Source organism: Grus americana, chromosome 8 (assembly GCF_028858705.1).
Source record: "Grus americana isolate bGruAme1 chromosome 8, bGruAme1.mat, whole genome shotgun sequence".
NCBI classification, from domain to species: Eukaryota; Metazoa; Chordata; class Aves; order Gruiformes; family Gruidae; genus Grus; species Grus americana.
The window spans coordinates 9,372,392-9,398,225 of NC_072859.1; the positions used below are offsets into that span (position 1 = coordinate 9,372,392).

Here is a 25,834-nt window from a genome sequence, read left to right on the forward strand (position 1 = left end):
CCTGCCGGAGCACGCCGTGTCCCCTCCCCGTCACTTGGGGCCGTGTCTCATGCAGCAGCACCGCTTACTCGTACCGCACATGGGCGTTTTCCATGCTCGCGCTGGCGTAACGGTTTCCGAAGTGATATCATCTGGAGGGAACATCGCCTCTCGACTGACGCGGGCCGCTCCTCTGGGAGATGCTGTGAGTTGCACAACTTTCTGCAGCCGATGGCGGTGCGTGGCTCGGGAGCCGGGAGGGGATGCGTGGGGTGAGGCGGCAGCAGGGTGCCCGGGTTTTTGGCTGCGGCCCGCACTGGTGGTACCATGCGCTCCCCTCATTACGGGGCGAGGGGTGTCTGCAGCGCCGGGTGCTGGGGCTGACTCGGGCACGGCTGGCGGAGGGGGCTGCTCTCTGCGGGGTTTCTCCGGGGCTGAGACCTCGCCTGCCCTTTCTGGTGGGTTCTCGGCTGGGTTCGGGGTTTTCTTCCCCGGCGCCCCTCCTTTCTTGCTGCAGGAGTGGGACGGAGGCGGGGGGGGGGGCTGCTGCCAGCCGTGGGGACCGCTGCCCGCGCCCCTGCCCAAGGGCTCCCTGGAGGCCCCGGCCCGTTCGTGGCGAAACAGCGGGAAGGGGTGGGGCTCTTACGGGAAACCCCGCCCCCCCCGCCCGGAGGGGCCCGGGGCCGCCCCCTTCCCGGGAGCGGGGCGGCAGCACGGCGGCAGCAGCAGGGCAGCGCAGCCGCCGCTGGGGGACCGGGACCGGCCGCCGCCTCTCCCGCTGGCGGGGGCACGCGCTGACGTGGCGGGCGTTGCCATGGCAGTCACCGGCGCGCGCGCCCCCGCCGCCTCAGCGGCCGTTCCGATTGGCGGCGCCGTGGGGAGGGTGGGCTGGCACGCGCCCCCCCTCCCGGCGCCCATTGGTGACGCCGTACGCCGCAGCCAGTCAGGGCGCGGGACGTGCCGCCGCCGCCTGCTATTGGCGGATCCGCCGCGGCGGGGGGCTATAAAGGAGCGGCGGGGGGGCGCGGCGGCCCCGCGGCGGCGGGCGGACGGGATGGAGATGGTGGGGGACGCGGCCGGGGAGGGGGTCGCGGCGCTGGAGCGGCGGCTGGCGGCGGGCGGGCAGGGCCACGTGCTGCGCTTCTGGCCCGAGCTGGGCGGCGCGGCCCGCCGGGCGCTGGCGGCGGAGCTGCGTGACATGGACGTGGCCGAGATCAACCGCTTCTTCCGCCGCGCCCGCGGGGACGGCGGCAGCGGCGCGGCGGCGGCGGGGCTGGACGCGCGGATGGAGCCGGTGCCGCGGGACGTGCTGGGCAGCGCCTCCCGCGACCGCGGGCTGCTGCCGCGCTGGGAGAGCCGCGGTAGGTGCGGGGGGCGGCGGGGCCCGGCGCGGCGCGGTGCCGGCGCGGCGGGCCCCACGCGTGTGTGCTCTCCCGGGCGCAGGGCTGGCGGAGATCGCGGGGAGCCGCGTGGCCGCGCTGCTGCTGGCCGGCGGGCAGGGCACCCGCCTCGGCGTCCCCTACCCCAAGGGCATGTGCGACGTGGGGCTGCCCTCCCGCAAGACCCTCTTCCACCTCCAGGCCCAGCGCCTGCGGCGGCTGCAGCAGCTGGCGGAGGAGCAGCACGGCACCCCCTGCCACATCCCCTGGTGAGCGCCCTGCCCGCGGCCTCGGTGGGTCACTGCCCCCCCCCCCCGGGTAGCCTTGGTGGGTGGGACGAGGCTTACGGGGTGGCGTTGGCCGGGCCCCATTGGCATCGACCCCACTGGTGTCGGTGGGTTGAGAGCCCGGGGGCTGGTATTGTTCCTTTGGTCAAAGCCCCGGTGGTGGGTCACGGGCTCGTGGGGTGGCACGGTCCCTGTTGGTGTCGTTGGGCCGAGGACCCGTGGGTTGGCACAGACCCCTGGGCAGGCCAAGGACCCGTGGGTTGGCGCAGACCCTCTTGACGCCAGCGCCGTTGCTGTGGGCGTAGCCTGTTGGTGTCAGCGGGTCGAGGCCCAGAGGGTGGCACTGGCAGGCCCCACGGCATCAGGCTCGGCCCCACGGCCCTTGAGAACACACGTCATGTCACCTGCGGCCAGCCTGCAGCGTGGGACGGCAGCCATGCAAGGCGAGGGTCTGGGAGGTGAGGGGCCGTGGCGGTGCCATGGACAGGAGTTTGGCGTCATGGCAGGAGCTGGCTGCTGCAGCTGGCCATCCCCACCACTGCACAGGCTTCCCAAAGAGGTGGGACCACAGCGGGTCAGGCCCTTCTAAACGTTTGTGGGGGGAAGAAGCCTGTCCTGGGTGTTAGAGGCTGAAGCACTTCCCCACATTTGGGATGAGGGGTGTGAGACCCTGCCCCTCCTCCCTGCTCATCGGGTCTCTTCTGTGCCCTGGCAGGTACATCATGACAAGCGGCCGGACTATGGAGTCCACCAAGGAGTTCTTCCTGAAGCATCACTACTTTGGCTTGAAGAAGGAAAATGTCATCTTCTTCCAGCAGGGCATGCTGCCCGCCCTGGGGTTTGATGGGAAAATCCTGCTGGAGGAGAAGGGCAAGATTGCCATGGCACCAGGTTGGTGACCAGGAGCTGGCAGGAGGGGTGCGTGGGGGCGAGACATGATGTGACGTGGCCCATGGGTGACGCAGGCTGGGAGGCGTCTGTTTTGGCAGGGAGGACCAGGGTGGGGTATGGGTGGGCCAGTGACCCTCCACCCCAGCTCATGGGGAAGGAGGATGAGTGTGGGTGGCTGACGGGACAGCTGGGTGTTGCTGTAGTACCAACGCTTTGTTCCCTCCGCAGATGGCAACGGGGGCCTGTACCGGGCCCTGGGGGCGCACGGCATTGTGGACGATATGGAGCGGAGAGGTGTGCAGAGCGTCCATGTCTACTGCGTGGACAACATCCTGGTGAAGGTGGCCGACCCCAGGTTCATTGGGTTCTGCCTGGAGAAGGGAGCAGACTGTGGGGCCAAGGTATGGTTTCAGGGGCAGGCAGGCAAGCACCGCTTCCCTGGAGCAGGGTGGGGGTCTTTCCTGCTCCTTGCCTGGCTTCCCTGACTCCTCACCCTTCCTTCACCGGCTTCCCGCAGCCAGGAGGGATAGCTAAGCACCGGGAGCTTGCTGGTGAAGTAGCGCGTGCTGCCAGAGTCCCATCTGCTCTCGGGTCAGGCATCGCAGTGAATGTGGGCATCGCTGACCCTGCCTGGCGCTGCTCCCCTCCTGTCTTGCACGGGGACAAGGCACTAACAGCCCCAGGGCTTACGGGTCCCCTGGTCCCTGGGGCGAAGAGCTGTCGGGGAGCCCCGCTGCGCGGTCCCCATCCGGACACTGGGCAGCTGTTGTCCGGGCAGCTGTGAGGAGCGCAGGCAGCCGGGATCCCTGCCGCAGGCTGCCAGCTGTCCTCGGCCATGACGTCCTGGGCACCAGACCAGGATATGATGGGTGCAGCTGATTGCTGACGCTGAGCCTAGCCCTGTGTCTCACGGGTAGGACATTGCATGCCCGAAGCTTTACTTAAAGGCTGGATTAACAGCCAAAGGGACTGTGCAACTGTGTCTGTGTTTGCATTGGGCTCGGCTCTGGTAAACAGGTGAGAGGGCTTGATGGCCTTGAAGCTTTCCCTTGAGCTGGGTAAGCAAAAGCAGTTCCTCCTTCTGGTCTGAGTAAGAGGAGGAGGAAATAAACCCTAGCATGCAGAAAGGAGAAAGCCCCGTGTCCCTGCCCGCTGCCCTGCCATGGTGGCAGTGATGGGTAGGGATTTGCTGGGGGGTCCTATGCCCAGAAGGTGTGTGGGGTGTGAGGAAGAGGAGGGAGGTCAGGTGTAGGGGGATGGCTCTGCTGAGCCAGCAGCCTCCTGCTTGTGTACGGCAAGTTGGCTGTTCAAGTGCGGGCTGGGTGCTAAAAATATCCGTGCCCTCTGCCAGCCACATGCAAGCTTGGTGCCAGAACCTGCCTGCGCCCTCTGGGTGTGCCTGACACCCTGTCACCCCGCCCTGCCATCTCACCCTTCTCCGGTCACCATCACCAGAAGCATCTGGGAGGGCTCGGTTCCAGCATCCCTATCCCTGCACTATGCTTGTGCCCGAAAACACCTCCATGGGGGTTGCTAGATACAAGGGAGTGTATTTGAAGCGCAGGGCTTTGGGGGTCTTTCCCTGACAGTGCTCCCCTTGGGCAGGTGGTAGAGAAGACCAACCCCACGGAGCCGGTCGGCGTGGTGTGCCGAGTGGATGGCGTCTACCAGGTGGTGGAGTACAGCGAGATCTCCCTGGCCACTGCCCAGAAACGGGGCCCAGATGGGCGGCTGCTCTTCAACGCGGGCAACATTGCCAATCACTACTTCACCACCGCCTTCCTCAAAGACGTAGTCAAGTAAGGGCCTGCCTGGGTGCCGCCAGCATGCTGGAGGTGGAGCGCTGGTGCCGAGCAGAGCTGGCTGCCTGTCCACCTGCATCTTGCTTTCCTCTGGTTGAGCTCCAGCTGTTTGCAGATGTACTGGGACGAGGCCTGCGGGGTCTGGCCCCTGCATGCGTTCCCTGACGCACGCCTCTCTGCGCAGTCCCTCCCTTCCTTGAGATAAGGTTTCGCCCGACCATCGCTGGCCCCTGGTGCCAGAATGCAGGCGTGCGGGGCCGTCCTCGCCTGGCTGCCATGGAGATGAGCAGCCCGCACCTCGGGGCGGCTGGGGGTCGGGGCAGAGCGGCTGTCCCGCTGCAGCAGTGTCTGAGCCGGGGGGGCTGGAGACGTGCCTTCTCGCTTGTGCAAGTGACAGCTCTCTCTTGGCCTGTTGCAGCACTTATGAACCGCAGCTGCAGCACCACGTAGCCGAGAAGAAGATCCCACACGTGGACATCACTACAGGGCAGCTGATCCAACCCGAGAAGCCCAACGGGATCAAGATGGAAAAGTTCGTCTTTGACATCTTCCAGTTTTCAAAGTACGTGCTTTTCTCTCTACAAGGAGCAAACTGCTGGCTGTCCCTTGGGCAGCTCTGAGATCCTCTGCAGGGGTGCCAGGGCTGTGCCCACCCGTGATGCCCAGGGTCAGGATGGGATGCCAGCGCCCGTGCTGTTCAGCAGCAGTGGACAATTGTGCCCTGAGATAGAGAAGCGAGCAGCAGGAGGGACAGGCGCTGTGTGGCTCTTGCTCAGCTGAGCCCTGCTTCCTGGGCCAGAGGAGCATTTCCTGACCCTGCAGCCAGGTCCCCGCTCGCTCCTTCGTGGCTGTGAGGACAGCCCGTGGGTGTGGGCTGCAGGGGGGCCGTGGCCCTGGCAGGGAAGAAGCCAAAGCAACAGAAAGCATCCACATTTCCCAAACCTGACCCTCCCGTGTCCTGTTTTCCCCCAGGAAGTTTGTGGTGTACGAGGTGCTGCGCGAGGATGAGTTTTCTCCCCTAAAGAACGCAGACAGCCAAAATGGCAAGGACAACCCCACCACAGCCCGACACGCCCTGATGTCCCTCCACCACTGCTGGGTTCTCAATGCAGGGGGACACTTTGTGGATGAAAACGGCACGCGTATCCCTGCCATCCCTCGGTGAGTTGCTGCTCCCAGTGCCCCTGCATCCGCTTTGGACTGGGTATAAAGCACCGGGCAGTCCCCAGCCCTTCTCCATTTCAGCGCTCCTGAAACCAGTGTGGGTCCCTTCTCCCGGGTTTGTCCATGGGGCAGAGCCAGGTGCGGGCTGGGTGGTGGCTGCAGGAGGAGCACTCGTTCGGTCGGGAGGAGCTTTTCTTCTTGATTAAACCCCTGTGAATCAAGTCCCAGATCCTGCTGATCTCCATTGCACAGCCAAAGTTGCCCGTGCAGGAAGGAGGTGGCTCTCTAAAGCCCAAGCACACCAGCAGATCTGTGCAGCGGACAGGTTGGGGTCGCGACATCCCTCGACCGAGAGACCTCCCACCGCCCTCTTTGGAGAGCAGCAAGCCCCAGACTTGTTCTACTCTGTTTTTTTCCCACCCTTGCTAACCCTTGTTTATTCCCACATAGTGTCACAAACGGAAGGTCAGATGCCACCCCAGCAGATGTCAATGACAAGTAACTATACCGTGCAGCGTGCATGGTGGCGGGGCTGTGCTTAGGTACTAACGGGCTGTAGGTGAAGCAGCGTGCCAGGCTGTGGTTGCTGCGATGGGTGCGTGCTGGTGAGCAGGTGCCCGTAGTGACTAACGGGGCCGGGGGGCTCAGGGCCGCATGCTGGGAGCGGGGCATGTCTCACCACAGGACCCGCGGACGCCGCTTCTCACGGTGGCGGGCGGCAGGCAGCGTCTGCTCCCTCCTGGGCTCCTTTCCGCAGAGGCAGCTGGCAGGGATAACTGGAAGTGGGGCGATTGTGCCATTGGTACAGATGCAGGGCAGCAAGCAGCCCCCAAAGGTCACCCCGCAGGCGGGATGCTGTTGGGAAACAACGCTGGCGTGTCCCTTCGATGACACCCCCCTGTTCGTCACGCCATGGCGTAGCACAGCCCAGACTGATCCTGGCTGGTCCCGTAGCTGGAGATGACTGCCGTTTCCCGGAGCCTGCCAGGCATCCAGGCAGATTGAAATGGGATTAAAAACGTTAAGTAAACGTCAAGCAGGCTTTGATGTAGCATGTGCAAATCTCAGCGCAGGCGGCCAGCTGTGCTTTGTGTGACTTCAGCTCTTGAGTTTTGCGGATCCAGATCGTGACACCAGGGAAAACCCCTGGCTTAGTGCTTGAAAGTTTACAGAAATAAACAGGGAAAGTTGACAGAAGCGTTAAAGCAACTTCTGTAATAGCAGCGTGTTCTTCTGTAGGCACAGGGCGCATCTGTGCGGCTGCGACGTAGAGCTGGTGAATGTAAATGACTTGCAGACTAAGCGAGCTTGTTACCTTCCCCCCTTCAGCAGAAGTTGTATCTTCTGGTACTTTCTGGTGGGATACACCTAAGGTCTGTTTTTAATTCAAGACTCCAAGTGCTTTCAGACTTACAACTAGGCCATCATGCTAGTTATAACGTAGGATAAAGGATGCGCTTTATCCTACATTTATCCTTCATTACCAAGTAATGGCAATTCTGTCTTTTTTTTTTTTTTTTTAAATGATTATCTTGAAGTGAATCCAACTCTAAAGCAAACACAAGTGCAAGGGCTAGGTTAGGACGGGTGAGTTTTATTTACTCACAGCTGGGATGGGGGTGGCTGAGTGAGTGCGTGGCAGCAGGGACGAGCTTCAACCTGGGTGAAGGGAGCGTTGTCACAGATGACGTCCTGTGACGCCTGGCTGTGATGGCGAGCGGGTGTGAAGGGGCACCCTGGGGTGCTGCCATCGTTCCTCGTTGGCTCCATACAGCTGCACCCCCCGGCCAGGCTTACACACCAGCTGGATCTGGGGAGCATCTGGGGGGTCCTACAAAGGCTGGTGGCAGCAGGAGCGGGGTCAGGGACACACACCGCCCCCCCCCCATTCTTGGAGCCAGATTGCGGCAAGCAGCATTGATGTGGGTCTGTGTTGTCCTCAGCAGCTCGGGCTCACCTGCAGAACAGAGGAGCTGAGGCAGGAGGCAGCTGATCTAAGGCAAAGGCAGGAGGAGCAGGCAGCACCGCAGGGAGTGTTCCTGAGCGAGGAGACAGGCTTACCCTGTGTCCTCAGGTTGTGCTCCGAACAAGGCGTGTATTTAAAGAAAGACCTGTTGTGACCAGCCAACCAGGAAGGTGCTGTGAGTGCATCTCTCATCACCCCAAGGATGCAGGAGGAGGAAGAAGGGGTGACTAGCTTGCATGCAGCATCGAATACAGTGGGTCTGTGGTCCAGGGAGGGGGGCGTAGGCGCTGCTGTAGTTGCACACGTGGAAAGGCACGTAGATCCTCATTAAAGCCACATTTAAAGCTCTCTTCCCTTTCAGTCGCTGCTGGTATCTAAACTTTAGCTCGCGCCTTTGTTGGGAGCGCGTGAGGCTTGACTAACCCAGGGCAGCTCTGCGCTGGTGGGGTCTGCGTGGGCCGGCAGCCACCGGTGCCCCAGCCAGCCGCTGCCCCCCGCGCTAGCGCCTGCGGGATCTCTGGGCCCCATCCGCATCCCCTGGCGGGATGTGACTAACCCTCCCGACTTTTTATTTTTCTCTACAGCTTGAAGGATGCAAACGACCTGCCAATCCAGTGTGAAATTTCTCCCCTGGTCTCCTACGGAGGAGAAGTGAGTACTGGCTCTCCAGAGCTCGGGTGCCCGTGCACATTAAGTAGGCGGGTGGGGAGGCTGGTGGGGCACGCGTGCCAGCCCTGGCCACTGGCCAGGGAGGGGGTAAGCCATGAAAGCGTGACTTGAATTCACTGTGGAGCTTTTTGAGGCAGTGTCCCTCAAGCCACCAGCACGGGAGGGTACCAGAAGAGCCATCTGTGAGCAGTTCAGCAGGTGCACAGAGCTGACGACACGTGGTGTGTTCCTAACAAGCTGCTTCATCCTCCCTTAGGGTCTGGAAAAGTACGTGAAGGACCGAGAGTTTCGCACACCTTTGATTATCGATGAGGATGGGATCCACGAGCTGGTGAAGAACGGGATGTAGCGGCAGCACGATGCCCAAGCCAGGCTGCCCGTCCCACCTGGTGGGCTGCGAATTCGGACACATGAAGGTTTATAGCTGTAACTGGTAGGGGCTGGTCCTGCTCGCTCTGACCTTGTGCAGAGGAGGATGTAACCCGCTCAGTTCTTGGCATGTTGTACGCTTCTATTTATATTTTAATTTAAAAAGCAAACACTTTATGGATTCCCCTGCCACGAAGCACAGCTATGGCGCTGCTCTTTGCAATCCAGGCTGTGGGCATTCATTTTTTACCATGTATATAGTAACAGGCATTGTACATGCAGAGGATTTTTATGGTACGGGGCTGAGGTTAATCTTGAATTTTTATTTTTCTCAAAATTACATGGTTATTTTTTTTAATAGGGTTCTTGTCATTGCCCATGTCCTCCCTTTTGGTCATCCTTTGTACGTTGCACAACTGGAAGCACCCAATTAAACTCTGAGTCCCTCCCATCTGTCGTCTGGTGATGGTTTAGTGGCTTTCCGCCGAGGCTCTGCTCATAGAGCACAGGTCCGACCGTGTCACGCCAAGTGTCCCGCTGTGCCCAGCGCAGCAGGGGTTGCTGCCTGGGGGGGGTCGCAGGCAGGTCCTCTGGCCACTGTGCTCGCTTGCGGCGTTTCTGGAGGAAGCGGAGGGCTGCGCTTTCCTCTTGAATTTCTGGAAACCGGTGGCAAGCCTTGAGTAGGTGGGAACAGGCGGGTGTGCTGTGTGTGCATCGCGTGCCCTCTGCTTTTCCAGGGTGGGCTCTTGGGCTCCCCGGAGCCTGGTGTCCTGATGCCCGTGGGCAGAGTGGCTCTCTGACCTCCCCTCCTGTTTGGGAGGAGAGATGGTGCTTGGTCATCTCCTCTCCTGCTCCTGAATCCCACCACAGCCCCTGGGGGGGGGGGGGCACAGCTGCCTGTGCCCTGTGGCTGCCTGGGGGAGGGATTTTCCCTTGCAGGGCTGGCAGTGGGGCCCAAACTGCTCCCCCCCGGGGGAAGTCACCGAGTCCCCTGAGTTCCAAGGTTGGGCACCCGGGGCTCAGCCGAGCACTCTGCTCCCCGGGCAGCGTGCCTGGGAAGCTGGGGCCATGCGGGGGGTCCCGGCTGCTGCCGTGGCTGCCGGTGGCTCCCCGTGGGCCAGCTGGGCTGTGTGTGGCCGAGTCAGGCTGGCGACCACGGGTCCCAGGGGAGACAGCCTGGGATGGGGGCCAGAGCGGATGCGAGGAACCGGTGTGCTGCGGGTGGTCTGCACCACCGCCTCCCCCTGCCCACCAGCTCTGCTGGGCCAACGTGGGGAAGGGTTGTCTCTGCACCCCAGGAAGCAGGCGGGTGCCCCCAAAGCTGCTCCTCCTTGACATGGGGCAGGCAGCAGCTGGATCACAGCGTGGCCCACCTCGGGGGGATACGTGTGGCCCCAGGACCAGCGCTGAGCAAGAGCGAGGGGCTGCATGGTGAGCCTGGGGGCTTCACTGCTCCGGCTGGCTCTTCGGGTGCTGGGAGCGGTGGAGGGGAGGTATTTGCTTTGGCTTTTTGGCTCTGTTTTCACACCAACACCTTCACATGAGGTCCTGGGATAGAGTGACACAGCGCCGGCCGCTGCCAAGTTATCTGAGTGCCAATTCCAGGTAGCAGAAGGCGAGCAGGGCAGAGCGGAGCCGGCCGGCGTTTGTGCCGGCGTGCACGTAGGGCAGCCTGTGCGCAGGCAAGGGCTGGGCATGGTGCAGAGCCCTGCAGCAGGCACTGTGCTAACCTGCTCCCTGCCTGCTCCTGCCTGCCCTGCCTGCTCCTGCCCGCCCGCCCTGCCAGCCCGGCGGTAGCTGTAGTGCTCTGCCTTGCCTTGGGGCGTGCTTCTCGCTGCACCCGCGGCTGGGCTGGCACCGCAGCCCCTGCCCGCTGGGGCCAGAGGGTCCCCGGCACGCCGCTGGCATCCTCTCGGGTGGTGGGTGGTTATCCCTGCCTGGGACTCGGTTTGTTTGTTTGGAGAGCAGACGGGCTGGGAGTCTGGCGAGCTGGGTGGTTTGGGGGTTTGGAAGCCCGGCTGCAGCCCTGGGGCAGGTGCCTTCTCCAGTGCAGGGTGCCCCGTGGGGCAGGAGCACTTTTTGGGAGCTGCTGTCCTGCTGCCAGGGGTTGCTGCTTCCCTCCCACAGCAGTGGGGGTGCTGGCATGAAATACAGCCAAAACACTAATCTGAAAGAATATTGATATTTATTTTTTAAAAAAATTGCAGTTTTAGCTATTGCACAAAAATTAAATTGAGCCGATTATTATTATTATTTTCTCCTTACCGCGTTGCGTAGTCAGTGTCCACGGTGCCAAGCTAGTGCCTGGAAATGATGTAAAACCACGAGCTCAGCATGCAGTTTGGGGAGCCGGAGCGCTGCTTCTGCGCCACGTGCCGGGGCAGGTCGGCTCTCCGGCCGGTGTCCCGGTCGCACGTGCCCACGCAGGAGCCCAGCACCCTTCCCACCAGGGACCCGCAGCCGGGGGCAGCCTGTGTGGGACCCTCTGGGCCAGAGATGGAGCCTTGTGGAGAGTCTCCGTCACCCACGTTTTGGGGATGTCCTGCCTGGCCCCTGCACCCCACGATGCAGGAGCAGGAGGGTCCCAGACACGCGTGCCATCCCGCGGCTGCAGGGGCGAGCACCGGAAAGCAAAATGCTGCCTATTGCTTTAAGTTCCCTTGCCGACCACGGGGATTTTTTTTTTTTTATTTTTTTCCCTCGCGCTATGAATGGGTTTTGCTGTAAATTATAGCTTTGCACACATTCCCTCGGGCCGAGGAAAATAACCTCCGCCGAAAAGCCAGCCTGGATTGGTGAGTGACTCCCCCTCTCCGCTCCCTAATTGAAACCAAATGTGCAAGATGTAGGATTGTGGGATTTCTGGACGGCTCCCAGGAATCCGCAGAATGTGAACGCGCTCCCAGAGGCATCTTGCATCAGCCCGGGGAAGTTCGCTCCTCGCCTGGCTCCCCCGGCCCGGGTGAGGGGCGAGGAGCCCGCCTGCCCGCCGCCGCCTCCCCGCTCCGGTGAGTCCCTTTTGGGTGTGCCGAGAGGCGTTTGCCCCACCGAGGCTTGGGATTTTGGGGGGATGCGGGGTCAGCCGTGATCCGTGGTGGACCCCGGGCTGAGGAGCCAGGGTGCGGGTCTGTCCGGGAAGGGGCTGGGGCAGCAGCAGGGCACTGTCCCCACCCGGGGAGGTGACGGTTGGCCCCTTCTCTCCATTTTCCCCCCACTGCCAGCGTTTCCCCCCGTGCCTCGTGCCAGGACCGCGTTTCCTGGTGTCCCTCCTTGGCTCCCGCCTGTGTGTCTGTTGGCAGCGCCGGCGGCAGTGCTGGCCAGCCAGAGAGGCCCCGCTGTCCCCAGGGTCCCGCAGCCAGGCACCGGGTCACGCTGCGAAGGGGACGCAGGGCCACCGGTCTGGTGCTCCTGAGCATCCTGCCCCCCATCCTGGTGCTGGGGACAGGCTTGTGGCTTCCCAGCTCTGCACCACGGCAGAGCGATGCTGTGCAGCCGTGCACCGTGGCGGGGTTACACCATGCACCATGGCGGGGTGACACCGTGCACCGTGGCATGGAACGGGGAGGAAGGCTGCGTGTTTTCAGCTGGCGGGGGGTGCTTGCTGGGTGCAGCACCCACAGGACCGTGTCCCCAGGCCCCACGGCCATGGGCTGTGCTGCTGGCAGGTCTCTCCAGGGCAGCTGGCAGCCGCAGGGACGTGCCGGCCGCTGCTCACACCCTGCGCGGCTGCGATGCCCCTGGCTGAGCCAGGCAGCCTGTGGCTGGGGAGGCGCTTGCTGCTGCAGAAAATGGGGCTGCATCCAGCCCGGAGAAGGTCTAAAATGGCATTTTTGGAGGAGAGGAGGACTACGGGTCCCGGCATGCTGCACTGCGCTCCCGACGAGGTTGCGCCGGTGGCAGAGCATGCTGGGGGCTGTAGTGCCAGCTGGGGCGAGGGTCCCCAACTCCCTTACCGAAATACCGTGTGCCTTGGGTCCCGGTCCGGGGTCACAGGGAGCTGCTCGACGCCCAGGGACGTTCCCTCCAGCGTGGCCTCAGCGTGTCCCACCCGCCCACCGTCCCAGCAGGAGGGGAGCCCCGCGCGAGGACGGGGGCTCTGCAACGGGAGCCCTGGGAGACCCGCGGCCAGGCCCTGGCGTGTGCGGGGGGTGCGGGCTGCTGCTCCAGCCCCCTCCCCGCAGACGATGCTCCTCTGGTGCCGGCGAGGACGGCAGTGCCCACCCAGGAAGCGAGCTGGGGACTTCACTAGCCGGCATGGGCTGGGGCCAAGAGGGACCGTGGCTCAGGTCGGGTTTGTCTCTAAACAAACGTGGATTTAATTTTTTTTCCCCGCTAATTTTCCCTGGTGTTTTCAGTAGAATAAGAATGGTGGAAAATCAAAAGGGAAGGAAAAAAGCAGCGGCCGAGGGAAGCTCCCAAGCCCAGGTGACGCCAGGAAGGAGTTCCAAAAAATCTCTGCACTAAAAATTTCCAGTGATTGAAAATTTTCGGCAAACATTTTCAGACAAAACATTGCAAAGCCATCCCTTTTGCAGGGCTGGTGGAACAAAAATCATTTCCAGCTGGGTTGCCAATACTGCTCGGATGGTTTGACCGTGCGTCCCTTAGCCCCCATCCTCGGCGCCTGAGTCACCGTCTCCCCGCTGTCCCCCAGCCCCGCTCCCCTGAGGAGTTACGAGCGCTTCACAACGGCTGCGCGGGAATAGTTTCCCTATATTAGACTAAATGTAAATGCATTCCCTGCAGGACATTACGGCATCTGGTATCCTGATGCTTAAAGAGTTTACTCAGCCTGAAAGAATAGTGGGGAAAAAATATCCCTGGATGTTTTTTGGAATGCAGAAGGAAATTGAGATTTTTAATGTTGGAGGAACTGGCCATCATCAAACACAGGAGCCTTGTGTGCACCTCTCGGTGATGTAGTTGAAATTCCCGGTTGCAGCTGAGTTAGTTGCAACCAACTAAACTTTCCCAGCTGGGAATAGAAAAAAAAAAAAAGCAATCACATCTGTGCTTTAAAAAAAAAAAAAAGAAGAAAAGGGGGGAAAAATCACCCTAAGTCCAGGTGTTTATTTGTACCTCCTGCAGAGCTTGTGGTGTTTAGCAGAGACCCGTGGGGAATCCAGCAGCGCGCTGGGTGCAGAGAGCCTCTAGCAGAGTGCGGGTGGCAGCTCCCAGGGCTTTGCATCCCCTTGGGTGCTGGCATGGTCGCAGCAAGCCTGCCTCGCTCCACCCGTGCCGAGCCCCGGTTTTGCCAGCGAGCAGGGCCGTACCCAGCACCTCCCAGCTGGGCTCCGCAGGAGGAGGGCATCAGCCGTGTGGCACCTGGTTCAGAGTGGGTTTGGGCTTTCTCTTGGCGGTGGGGACAAGACTGGGGGTCCCTGCGTGGAGTGGGTGCAGGGACACAACCAGGCACCCACCTGCGGGGTCACTGGTGTTGGGCCAGCTTGGGGACCTGCCAGCCCGTCCCAGACATCCCTGGTACGGCGGGACACGGCTGGGGTTACCCGGGCACTCGGGTGCAGCCAGGTCCCATTTACCAGGGAGCTGTGGTCCCTTTAACCCCCAGGTTAGTTAGTTCTTCTTGCAAAGGTTAATGTGCGCGTAAACTGGATTAAAATAACCTTTTTTAATAAAAAGAGGACTAATCTGCATCCAGCGCTTGTGCGAAGGGCTGTCCCAGGAGGACAAACGTCCCCTTGGCAGATAAGGGGAGGGGGAGCCCAGGGAGCCTGGGGCAGGGCTGGTGATGTTTAGGGGTGTCCCTGGTGCATCCCCCCGCACAGTGCCATGCCCTGAGGTGGTTCCCCAGAGGCACGTGGGTGCAGCAGGAGCTGCTCCGTCTCGGGGGGGGGGGTTCCTGGTAGCCGAGGGCTCGCCAGAGCCAGGGTGATGGCCGCTGCCCTGCACGGTGGCTGTGGTGGCAGTGCCAACTCAGAGGGCAGGCACGTCCCGGGGTTGGGACCGGGGAGATCCCCTCATGCTGCAGGCTGCACCCTGCTCCGAGACGCCCTGCCAGCACCGACCCTTTTTCTCCCCTTGCTGCAGCCAAAGCCCCATTGCCAGGAGCCCCAGGTCCCCTCCAGCCCCATCCCATGCTCCCCCGGAGGACACGGGTGCAAGCTGTCTCCCGTGCCCTCTGTCACGCCTCTCCGTGTCGCCCATGTCCCAGAGATCAGCTCTGCCATGGAGAACTGTCACAATAAACATGCTGTAAAGCTCAGGCGATTGTCTGCTATTGTCTCTCTGGAGCCAGAAGGCAGGGAAACTGAGTGTTGCAACGTGCTATTATTTTGTTATACGATGGAGTTGTGCAAAGTCTTGCTTTTAACGCCATTGAAGGGCGGGCAGCTCAGCCGGAGCCTTCCTGCCCATCGGTGGAGCCGGACAGTACCGTCCCCAGGCAGGGCCCTGGGAGGTGCGTGTGGGTCCCGTGGCCAATTCACGCGGCCGGCTCCAGGGACACGGCAGAACCACGTTACCTGTCCGTGCCGGAGCTGTGTTGGTGCGGCACTGCGACGCCACGGCTCCCGGAGGGTGGCGGCGGGGGGGATGGGATATCAGGACCCCTTTGACCGCCATCACGGATGTGAGGTTTGGAGCTTGGCTCCGAGGCTGAGGCACAGACACGGGGTCTCGTGCAAGCGAAGCCCTCCTGCCCTCGGCTGGCCGCCCCAAGCAGGACTGGCATTTCCGTGTGGCTCAGCTGCTTCGGCATGACAAGCCCTGGCTCTGTCTCTGCAGGACTGCCGATATGCCGGCCACCCCCAGACCAGCCCTGCTGCTGCTGCTGCTGCTGCTGCACGTCCCACAGGCTGCGAGAGCCCAGGTCAACCCAGGTAAGTGAGACGGGGACCGGGCGGCTGCAAGAGCCATGAGGTGTGTTTCCCTGGGCTGTGCCCGTGCCAGGGCATCCGAGCTTGGGCTCACGTCATCTCCGCCATCTCCAGGACTTTCCCAGCTCTGGGAGCTGCGTCAGATGGCCCCCCAAACCCACACCTGCGTGGGCACTCTGCTGTCCCACACGCAGCTCAGCTACCGCCAGTGACCCAGAAAGCATCCTCCGTGTGCCACGGGCACCTGTCCTGGCACGGGTGGGCTGGTGGGGCACTGGGCTACGGGCAAAGTGCTGCAGCCGGAGCCCCGGGCTCTGAGTGGGGCCCTTCTCTGTCGGGGGCTCATCCAGCCTGCTCAGTGTTGAGGCTGCAGCGTGCAGAAGGCAAGGCGCTGGGGTATTGTTTGCTGCCGCTGGGATGTGCTTTCTTTGGCGGTTTTGCAGCAAACCAAGGTTGGCTTTAGTAAAGTGGCTTGACTAGGTGCCTGGCTTCTGCTCAGAAACCACAACACTGCGCTGGACATCAGCAAGAGAAGTGTGTTTAAATGGTTGTTTCTGCAGGGCTCAGCCCCGTCCTGCGCTGCAGGGATGGACACGGAGCCCAGGCTCCTTCAGCGGATCAGGGATTCCCCGGGGCACGCCTGTAACGGGTCCCTTCAAAGGCTTCTTCCATCGTGGGAAGAGTTTGCTGGGTGTTCCCCGGAGGTTGCATGGTGCTTAGGGAAGCAATCCTGTTTCCTCTGCAGCCACCCAGGGCTAGAGCGTTGGCTTTGCCTGGATGGTTATCAGCTAGGGCCAAGGAGCTGGGCTGGCTCCATGTTCGACAAGCATGAAATAGGAATTCTGTGGGAGCTGCGCTCTGCAGAGCATCACGAGTGGGAGACGAGAATTGATGCTTCCCACTGTGCCAACGCTCACGCTGAAGATGCGCCCATCCCTCCGTCAGATGCAGGAGATGGTCCCTGTGGTGCGGGGACCTGGGGACAGGAGCCGGCTGCTGGGCGGCACCACGCGCTCCGACGTGAGCTCCTTGCCGGCGCGGCGCCGGGCGAGCTGGAGGCTGTGGGGGGTGGGAGGTGGCCCCGGACACTGCATCCTCGCCTGGGCCCTGCCGCCTCAGTGCAGGTGTTTGCTCGGGGCGGCGTGCGGAGGGAGCGCTGCGGGCTGGAGCCGGTGGCCAGACAGTAAACACGACCAAACAAGCCGGCCTTTCAGCAGCTCTCTTGGCAGCCGGGCGTGAAAAAATAACTCCTGGGAAGCGGCGTGGATGCAGCGCCGGGGGAGCCGGCTGCCACTCGGGGATGCAGCCTGCCCGCCACGCTGGGTACTTTTCCACTCGTGGCCAGGGCGGGAGCAGGGCTGGCGATGGGAGCTGCGCGGGGACAGCAGGGAGGGCGAGCGCCCACCTTTGTCCCTTGTTCCCCCAAGCAGGCGAGGGGAGCAGTGGGGGGGCACGGCTGAGAATAGGCTGCTGCGGGTGGGTTTTTTGGGCGAGCAGCCTCTGGAGCGAGCCCTCTGGGTGTCCCCAGAGCGAGGAGCGTGGGGACAGCAGTGCCAGCCCACAGGCTCTCTCTCCACTGCAGCTGAACCGCTTGCCAGCAAGGCTGAAGGGGTCTCCAGGTGTGTCCAGCAGCCCTTGGGGTGCTGCCTCCCCTTGCTCCCCGCCTCGCTTCCACCTGGGCTGGCATCCACTGCTGGCCAGTGGCTCCATTTGTCCGGGCAGGTGTCTGCCCGTGCAGGACTGTCCCGTCGTGCCTTGTCCCCCCTCTGTAAGCCAGAGGGATGGAGAGCGCTGTGCCTGAGCTGCGGGGGCTGCAGTGCCTGCGGCGCTGTGGATGTGCCCCAGCCCGGGCAGTGCTATGCCGTATTTCAGCACGTATCTTGACCGGGGAGGTGAGGAGGGATGCCCGCTCAGCGCCCTGCCGGTCTCGTTGCAGCGGTGTGCCGGTACCCCTTGGGAATGTCGGGCGGGCACATCCCTGACGAGGACATCTCGGCCTCCAGCCAGTGGTCCGAGTCCACAGCCGCCAAGTACGGACGGTGAGTGTGGGGACAGCTGGCAGGGTGGCTGCGGGGACCCTCCTGCAGCACCCACGGCAGGGTCTGTGCTGCCACGGAGGGGCGGAAGGGGGGCACGGGGCCGGCTCCAGCCACCCGCGAACGGCTGCTCCGCTCCGGGTTCACAGGCTGGACTCGGAGGATGGCGACGGCGCCTGGTGCCCCGAGATCCCGGTGGAGCCCGACGACCTGAAGGAGTTCCTGCAGATCGACCTGCACGCGCTCCACTTCATCACGCTGGTGGGCACCCAGGGGCGCCACGCCGGGGGCCACGGCAACGAGTTTGCCCCCATGTATAAGATCAACTACAGCCGGGACGGCACCCGCTGGATCTCCTGGAGGAACCGGCACGGGAAGCAGGTGAGGAGGCGGGCGAGGGCTGCGCTGGGTGGGAGGGCTGCGCCTGCCCGTCCCCACCGAGCTTCTCTCTCTCCAGGTGCTGGACGGCAACACCAACCCCTACGACATCGTCCTCAAGGACCTGGAGCCGCCCCTCATCGCCCGCTTCGTCCGCTTCATCCCTGTCACCGACCACTCCATGAACGTCTGCCTGCGCGTGGAGCTGTACGGCTGCGTCTGGCTGGGTGGGTGGTACGGTCCTGTGCCCTTCCCCGTGCCCCCAGAGCCTGGCTGGGGGGCTGGCCTTCCCACTGGGGGCCATCTGTCCCACCGGGGGCTGGCAGCACCCCGGGGCTGGCTGGGGCTCACCTCCCCTCCCCACAGATGGGCTGGTGTCCTACAATGCGCCGGCCGGGCAGCAGCTCGTCCTTCCCGGGGGCACCATCATCTACCTGAACGACTCGGTGTACGACGGGGCGTTTGGGTACAGGTGAGGACCGGGCAGGCTGTGGGCACCACGCAGGGCAGGAGGGGATGGGGAGTTTCTTCCCCATGTTTGCGGGGTGATGTGCTGATCCTCAGCAGAGCAAACACTTGGGGTCTCCCTGAAGCGGGGGACATGGCCAGCTTTGGGAGGCTGCACACCGTGATGGGGACAGCGTGATGGGGAAAGCACCCCCAGCCCTTCTCTTGGATTTACGCTAACTGCACTGCACGTTCAGCATCTCACAGCCTTTTCCAGAAAGAACATCAAGAACAACAAAACCCCCTCCTGAATTTCCCAGGGGCTGCGAGGGGCTGCCAGGGGGGTGCTGGGCGGTGGCAGGTTTGTGGGGTTGGCGAGAGTCACGGTCCCTTTCCCCTCGCACGCACCAGCATGACGGAGGGCCTGGGCCAGCTGACGGATGGGGTGTCGGGGCTGGACGACTTCACGCAGACCCACGAGTACCACGTCTGGCCGGGTTACGACTACGTGGGCTGGCGCAACGAGAGCACCGCCGGCGGCTATGTGGAGATCACCTTCGAGTTCGACCGCATCAGGAACTTCACCGCCATGAAGGTCTGCGCGCCCCCCCCCCCCACCATCCCCTGTCCTCATCCCCCGCCATGGCCACGCTGACGGGCTGCCCCACAGGTCCACTGCAACAACATGTTCGCCAAAGGGGTGAAGATCTTCAAGGAGGTGCAGTGCTACTTCCGCGCCGATGCCAGCGAGTGGGAGCCCAGCGCCGTCTCCTCGGTGCTGGTGCTGGACGACGTGAACCCCAGCGCCCGCTTCGTCACAGTGCCCCTGCTCCACCGCATGGCCAGTGCCATCAAGTGCCAGTACTACTTTGCCGACACCTGGATGATGTTCAGCGAGATCACCTTCCAGTCGGGTACGTGCTGCCATGAGCCCTGCGGGGACAGGACCCTCCTGGGGAGGGGTTTCAAGGAGGGAGTGGGGCTGTGGGAACGGCACCCATGCCCCCCACCTTGATGCTCTCTTCTCCCTTGCCAGACGCAGCCATGTACAACAACTCAGTGGCCCCCCCTGAGGTGCCCGTGGTCCCCACTACTTACGGTAAGATGTCAAAAAGCACGTCGTCCTGAGCTGGGTGGGGAGATGCTCTGGGGGGCTCTGCCCCGTCCGATGGAGGAAAGGGGCAGGGGCTCTCCTCATGCCCCAGCATGACCAGCTCTTGCTGTCCCCTTCTCCTGCCAGACCCCACGCTCAAGGTAGATGACAGCAACACACGCATCCTGATCGGGTGCCTGGTGGCGATCATCTTCATCCTGGTGGCCATCATTGTCATCATACTGTGGCGGCAGTTCTGGCAGAAGATGCTGGAGAAGGTAAGTGTGGAGTGGCTGGTGCAGTGCCCCGGGGCAGTGGGCTCATCCCGGGCAGGTTCTTCTGGGAGCTCAGCATGGGGAAAGCAGACTCCATGGAGGGGCTGATGCTGCCTTCCTTTCCTCGGGAAGGTTGTGATTTGTACCCATCTCCCAAGCAAGGGGATTTAGCTGAGCAGAGCGGTGACTTTGGGACCTGCCTGCTTGTCCATCCCTCTGTCCTGAAGCTGGGCTGGGGAAGAGGAGCCTGAGGGCGTCTCACTGCAGCCCTCAGCTATCCAAGGGCTCTTCTGCATAGAGGCCAACAACAGAAGGGGGAACATGAAGATAAAGGTCTTTCCCAGGCAGATGCCGCAGCCCTGGGAAGGGCACCAGAGAGGAGGGCTGGGGGCTGGGCCCAGCCACGGTGCTGTGGAGCACAGGAGACCCCATCCCATCAGTGCTGCAGGGACCCCCTGTCCCAGCTCTCTCCTCCCTTGCCCCCCTCTCACAGGCATCGCGGAGGATGCTGGATGACGAAATGACCGTCAGCCTCTCCCTGCCCAGTGAATCCAGCATGTTCAACCACAACCGCTCCTCCTCCTCTAGCGAGCAGGAGTCCAGCTCCACCTATGACCGCATATTCCCCCTGGGACCCGACTACCAGGAGCCCTCTCGCCTGATCCGCAAGCTGCCCGAGTTCACCCCGGGGGAGGAGGACACGGGTGAGAGCCAGGACACCCTGCATGCTTAGAGCCATCCACCACACATCGAGCCTGCTGCAGCCCCCTCTCCCCAGCCCCAGCTTTTGGCCAATCTCCAAACATTTTGGCACAGAGGAGCAGGAGGGAGGTCACACAAGCTCCCGTGCATCCTGCTCGGAGGTCACACAAAGCCTGTGGTCGAGACCCATCACCGGTGTCCATCTCCAGGCTGAGCTGTGTCCTTGGGACGCTCTGGCATCTCTTCCTCAATGATCTGGAGGTCGGGCGCTGATCCCTGCTCCGCTGGTGCTTGGGGCTGGGTTGGCGCACTTGTTGCTGATGGGGAAGGAGCGGAGCAGCCTGCGATGTCTGCAGGAGCCCAGCCGTGCCGGGGCAGCGTGGGGGCTCTGGGGAGGACGGGGACGCAGAAGCCGGTGGCCGCGGTGTGAGCGGGCGCCGGGGAGCAGAGGGTGCGGGACAGGACACCCACGGCAGGGCTGGCCCCGCTGTCACCCCCCCAGGCTGCAGCGGCCCCGGGAAGCCGTCCCAGGCCAGTGTCCCCGAGGGCGTCCCCCACTACGCCGAGGCCGACATCGTGAACCTGCAGGGCGTGACGGGCGGCAACACCTACTCAGTGCCAGCCCTCACCATGGACCTGCTCTCCGGCAAGGATGTGGCCGTCGAGGAGTTCCCCAGGAAGCTGCTGACCTTCAAGGAGAAGCTGGGGGAAGGCCAGTTTGGGGAGGTGAGTGGGAGCTGGACCTGCTCTGAGCAGGGCTCAGGCAAGGCTCTTCCCAGTTCGTGGGGGCCGGGGGAGGCTGTCAGTCAGCAGAGGTAATGGCTGCCCCTTGCCCCCCTCCAGGTTCATCTCTGTGAAGTGGAGGGGATGGAGAAGTTCACAGGCAAGGACTTTGCCCTGGAGGGCTTGGACGTCAGCTCCAACCACCCCGTGCTGGTGGCTGTGAAGATGCTGCGAGCAGACGCCAACAAGAACGCCAGGTACGGGGCTGGGGGGTGCACACGCCCTGGCATTGCCCCCAATGTAGAGTCCCCCCAGGAGAGCTGGAATGCTTGGAAAGCATCCCCTGCCTCCAGCGGCCAGGTGCTCAGTGCAGCTGTGAGGACCACACGCCTGAGCTGTCTGGGGATGATGGGCTGCTGAACTTCAGGACTCTTAGTCCTTACTGGTCCTAACCAGCTCCCCAGCACCCCATCTACCCACTGAGTGCACCCCACAGCTGCGCGTGGATCAGCCCCGAGCTCCCCCTCATGGCCCCCAGTCCCAGGAGAGGGGACCCGCAGGTTCCCCGCGAGGCTTGGGCGGGCGGGTGGCACGCTTGGCCAGTCCATGTGCACCTCTGTGCCCCTCTGGGTCTGTCTATCCGATCCGTGTGGTTTCTGTTCCGGAAAGGAATGATTTTCTGAAGGAAATCAAGATCATGTCACGGCTGAAGGACCCCAACATCATCCGGCTACTGGCGGTGTGCATCACGGACGACCCGCTGTGCATGATCACCGAGTACATGGAGAACGGAGACCTCAACCAGTTCCTGTCCCGCCAGCAGGCAGGCAGCCCCCCCGCCAGCCACACACCCACTGTCAGGTACCACCACCCGGGACGGGCAGGGGTGGGCAGGGGCACCCGCTCGGGGCCATGTACCCCTCGGCTGCTGTCCTGCCTGGCGCCTCAGTCCTCCCTTGTCCCCCTCTCGGCAGCTACAGCGACCTGCGGTTCATGGCCACCCAGATCGCCTCCGGCATGAAGTACCTCTCCTCCCTCAACTTCGTGCACCGAGACCTGGCCACGCGCAACTGCCTGGTGGGGAAGCGGTACACCATCAAGATAGCTGACTTCGGCATGAGCAGGAATCTCTATAGCGGGGACTACTACCGCATCCAGGGGCGGGCGGTGCTCCCCATCCGCTGGATGTCCTGGGAGAGCATCCTGCTGGTACGCGGGGCCTGGGGTCCTCTGATGGGCAGTGACATGGCCCTGGGGCTGCGCACAGCCTCTTTTCCTCGGGCGGGGGGTGCAGAAGGGATGGGGAAGTCTCTCCTCCCTGGAGCCCAGCTTTGGGGTGAAGCATGCAGAAAGCAGGAGTGGTAGCAGCTTTTTGAGGCAGGATGGGGGGACTATGGTGATCTTTGGTGTCCTGGTGTCCAGCCTTTGAGCGGGATGCTGGACATTTTCTCCTGGCCATGGTCAGACCTGGAGCAGGGAGCACGGTTACTTTTTATCTTTGCAGGGAGCTGGGTCCTTCCCAAGCCCCAGCTCTCAGAGCAGTCGCTGCAAGCCAGACCTGGAGCTCGCCAGGCTCTGGCCTTGGGCAGAGAGCAGGTCTGTGGGACCGAGCCCCCTCTGGCCCAGATCTGGAAGTTGAAGCATCCAGAAAGTGGTTTTGAACCCTGGGCACGTAGGGCTTATGGAGCAGGATGGGGTAATGCCTGTGCCCAACCTTGCTCTGCTCCCTCCGGCCAGGGCAAGTTCACGACAGCCAGTGATGTGTGGGCGTTCGGCGTGACGCTGTGGGAGACCTTCACGCTCTGCAGGGAGCAGCCCTACTCCCAGCTGTCTGATGAGCAGGTCATCGAAAACACCGGCGAGTTTTTCCGGGACCAGGGCCGGCAGGTAGGGACGGGATGGGATGGGATGGGTTGGGACGGGATGGGATGGGACAGGCAGTGGTGGGACACTGGGGGACCTGGGAAAAGTCTTTAAGGTGGCCAGATAGGGAGCTTGGCTATGAGGGAGTTATGGGGCAGGAGTTCTGGTGAAGGGCCCAGCATGGCAAACCCTGTACTTCACACAGCCCAAGGCACTGCTTGCCTGCTGACCCCACTCCAGCGTTTAGCCAGGCTGGGAGATGTGAACAGGCGTCCCACAGCCCCCCCAGCCGTGCTGTCTGGGGGTCCCCTTGCCCCTGGGCACGCAGCAGCACGGCCCCCTGTCCCAGTGCATGGAGAAACGGGGCTCCCCAGGAGCGGTTTGCTTTTTGGTTTCCGTGGCAGTAACTCTCTCCCTTTGTCATCTTTGCCTTTTGTTTTGAAGACCTACCTTCCCCAGCCCGCACTTTGCCCTGACTCAGTCTATAAGCTAATGCTCAGCTGCTGGAGACGGGACACTAAAGATCGTCCCTCCTTCCAGGACATCCATCGCCTTCTCCAGGAGTCAGCCAGTGAAGAATGACCCTTTGCTCCCCCCCAGCCCGGTCCCCGTCCCTCCCCGTCCCCAGAGGAGCCCCATATGCAAAGCGAAGCCACTTCACTCGGACTTAGCAATAAAACCCAGGCAGCTGGTCTTGTTCTCATTGTACAGTGAAGCCCCAGAGGAAAACCCCAAGGGCAGCAAGGAGAGCCACGGTGTGGGACGACTCAGACTTCCCGCTCGCGTGCTGACCCAAACCTGGGAGCGACGTGGGCTGAGACGAGGGTTATTTATTGATGCAGCGTGTTCTTGGTGATGATGACCGGGACAGAGCGGCTTCTCTCCCCTGGTAGGAGGGGAGGAAACTCAGCTGGACTTTCTCTGTGAGGAAGCTCCCGGCCCGTGCGTGGGGAAGGGATGCATGCGGGTACCTGCCCGCTGGAGAAGGGACGGTCCAGCAGCCACCACCTGCTCAAGGAGGAGCTGGGACTTGCCACTAGCTCGCAGTGGGCTGTGCAATTACAGGGCGAAAACAAAAACTCTCTGGACAGTTTGGGCTTTGGACATGCCGCATGGAGGGGCAGGAAGCCCTGTCCCTGCCGGCCAGATGCTGGTCACACAGGGAGAAGCCCGACTGCGCTCCCAGCTCCTTGCCCGGCTGCTGGAGCGGGCAGCGTGCTCAGCTGCGGCTCCTCCGTGTTGCAGAGGAGTGCCAGCCCCGGCGAGAGGCACACCGATGGGACCTCCTCTCACTGACCACAGCCACTCCAGAACTGCTCAACTGCCCAGGAAATGCATTTCGGATGCCTGCGGGTGCTGCACGGCAGTGGGTGGCAGGATGTTAGCACCTTTCACCTCCAAGGGGATATCTCCAGATCCTCCTCTCCCAGGGTTAACCTGCATCTTCACCTGCCACGAGAGGAATGCACATAGCGGAGCTTTCCCCAGCTGCTGCCCGATTCCCAAGCCTGCAGCAGCCCGTGGGCATGGAGCAGCAGGCACCCTGGCTCTCCCTGGCTGTCGGCCCAGGGATCACAGCTTGGCTGGGGCACCTGGGCTGGACTCTGCTGCCCCGAGCATCCCACGGCAATCTGGCACCAGTCCGTTCTCCTGGATCTGGCAGCTCCGTGAGCAAACCGGGCAGGTGCCAAAGCCACGTGCCCTCCAGGAGCCCCGGAAGGTTACCCCCACAATTGGATCCTCCTGCGGCTGGACAGGAGGAACTTTGTACTTAGAGGGTACATGGACCCCTCCATACTTTTGTATGCATTAGTTCAGCACCATCAAGTCACACGTGGTACAATTTCCAGTATTCTATTGCTAAGACATACATATATTCAGTAGATGCACCTATACATAGGGGCAAACCCGCTGAAGAGACACTTGCTACGTGAATCTGGTTGCTTGGTTTCCTTGCGGCATTTCAGAAGGCATCTCGCCTCCTCCATGGGCACCCCTGGGAGTGCCTGCCTGCTGGGGGGCTCTGGGGCTGCGCTGTGCGCCCCGAGATGCTGTGTGGGGAGAGCTCGGGGGACTGCACGCAGGTAACAGCATAAGAGATGGAGGAAGGATGCTCAAGAGACCTGCGGGTTGCCCATCTCCTTGCATGACAGGGAGGGTGCTCTGAGGCTCGGCATCCACGTCAGGAGATACCTACAGGCAGGGACCAAGGCAGGGCAGTGGGTCTGGGAGAGGGGAGGGCAGGGATAGAGGTCTGTGGGCTGGGTGGTCACCCCGTGTGTGGTCCTGCTGGCTGCGGCAGGCAAGGTCTCGCCCCTGGTGCACGCGTAGCCTGTGGCAGCACGGCACTCGGCGGCTGAACCAGGAGTGAGGACAGGCTTTGTTACTGCCGGATAATTGGTACCCATCTGCCTCTGCCCTCAGATGCCCTCTCCCTGCTCAGGGTGAGTCGCGGCATCTCCCAGCCCTGCCTCAGTCTCCTCAGCTGGGAGCACCGGGCCAGGTAGGGGCACGTCTGCCTCACAGGCACTGCAGCTCCCAGGAACCCGAGCCCCTGGGCTCTGTGCCGGGCGCTGCACGGGGTATGCACGGCCACGGGTTAAATAGGGCGTTAGGGCACTTGGGGGGCAGCCCCACTGCCCGGGGAGGTGTGGGGGGCTGCCGTGTCCGTGCTCTGCTCCAGCTGTGACACCGGCCTCACCAGGAGCAGGGCTGCACCAGAGATCTCCGTCGGGACCTGCACCCGGACCTCTCTGCCACAGCAGCACCGGGCAGCAGTGACCTGGTGGCATTTCTGTTTGGCTGCAAAACGTCTCTCAGTTGCAAAGGATGGGCGGGCACAACACATGGCTGCCTGCAGAAAGCCTGCCTGCTGCAGCTGCGGAGCTCGAGGGGCTTGCTGGGCCGGCAGGGGAAGGCAAGGCAGGGCAAGGCAAGGCAGGGCAAGGCAGGGCAGGGCAGGGCAGGGCAAGGCA

General features: G+C 62.6%; 2 protein-coding genes across 5 annotated transcripts; both read left to right on the forward strand.

The window, feature by feature from the left end:
* The first annotated feature begins 197 nt into the window (after window positions 1-197).
* UAP1 (UDP-N-acetylglucosamine pyrophosphorylase 1) lies at window positions 198-8,955 on the forward strand. 3 transcript variants are annotated; one of them, XM_054832899.1, is made up of 10 exons: window positions 198-216; window positions 1,560-1,627; window positions 2,361-2,536; window positions 2,765-2,937; window positions 4,142-4,335; window positions 4,757-4,900; window positions 5,311-5,499; window positions 5,953-6,000; window positions 8,053-8,119; window positions 8,394-8,955. In XM_054832899.1, the coding sequence occupies exons 1-10, from the start codon at window positions 211-213 to the stop codon at window positions 8,484-8,486; spliced, it is 1,158 nt and encodes a 385-aa protein (XP_054688874.1). In that variant the 5' UTR covers window positions 198-210; the 3' UTR covers window positions 8,487-8,955. The 3 variants fall into 3 exon arrangements, with proteins under 3 accessions (XP_054688874.1, XP_054688872.1, XP_054688873.1); XM_054832897.1 differs by lacking the exon at window positions 198-216 and adding an exon at window positions 556-1,340 and having other exon boundaries at window positions 1,423-1,627; XM_054832898.1 differs by lacking the exons at window positions 198-216; window positions 5,953-6,000 and adding an exon at window positions 556-1,340 and having other exon boundaries at window positions 1,423-1,627.
* A 2,390-nt stretch (window positions 8,956-11,345) lies between these two features.
* Window positions 11,346-24,794, forward strand: DDR2 (discoidin domain receptor tyrosine kinase 2). 2 transcript variants are annotated; one of them, XM_054834221.1, is made up of 17 exons: window positions 11,346-11,514; window positions 15,251-15,345; window positions 17,279-17,381; window positions 17,528-17,759; window positions 17,836-17,983; window positions 18,123-18,228; window positions 18,615-18,798; window positions 18,874-19,117; window positions 19,240-19,302; window positions 19,444-19,574; window positions 20,065-20,275; window positions 20,776-20,999; window positions 21,117-21,253; window positions 21,666-21,857; window positions 21,971-22,205; window positions 22,734-22,883; window positions 23,400-24,794. In XM_054834221.1, exons 2-17 carry the CDS (start codon window positions 15,261-15,263, stop codon window positions 23,439-23,441), a joined length of 2,487 nt encoding a protein of 828 aa, XP_054690196.1. In that variant the 5' UTR covers window positions 11,346-11,514; window positions 15,251-15,260; the 3' UTR covers window positions 23,442-24,794. The 2 variants fall into 2 exon arrangements, with proteins under 2 accessions (XP_054690196.1, XP_054690195.1); XM_054834220.1 differs by having other exon boundaries at window positions 11,348-11,514; window positions 23,304-24,794.
* The last annotated feature ends 1,040 nt before the right edge of the window (window positions 24,795-25,834 follow it).

Coding starts and splice junctions, on each gene's coding strand:
- UAP1 (XM_054832897.1), top strand. CDS start 794: ATGGCAGTCACCGGCGCGCGCGCCCCCGCCGCCTCAGCGGCCGTTCCG. Junction 1,341..1,422: donor GCCGCGCTGGGAGAGCCGCG/GTAGGTGCGGGG, acceptor TCCCGGGCGCAG/GGCTGGCGGAGATCGCGGGG. Junction 6,001..8,052: donor CCAGCAGATGTCAATGACAA/GTAACTATACCG, acceptor TTTTCTCTACAG/CTTGAAGGATGCAAACGACC.
- DDR2 (XM_054834220.1), top strand. CDS start 15,261: ATGCCGGCCACCCCCAGACCAGCCCTGCTGCTGCTGCTGCTGCTGCTG. Junction 17,984..18,122: donor GTACGGCTGCGTCTGGCTGG/GTGGGTGGTACG, acceptor CCCTCCCCACAG/ATGGGCTGGTGTCCTACAAT. Junction 21,254..21,665: donor GACGCCAACAAGAACGCCAG/GTACGGGGCTGG, acceptor TGTTCCGGAAAG/GAATGATTTTCTGAAGGAAA.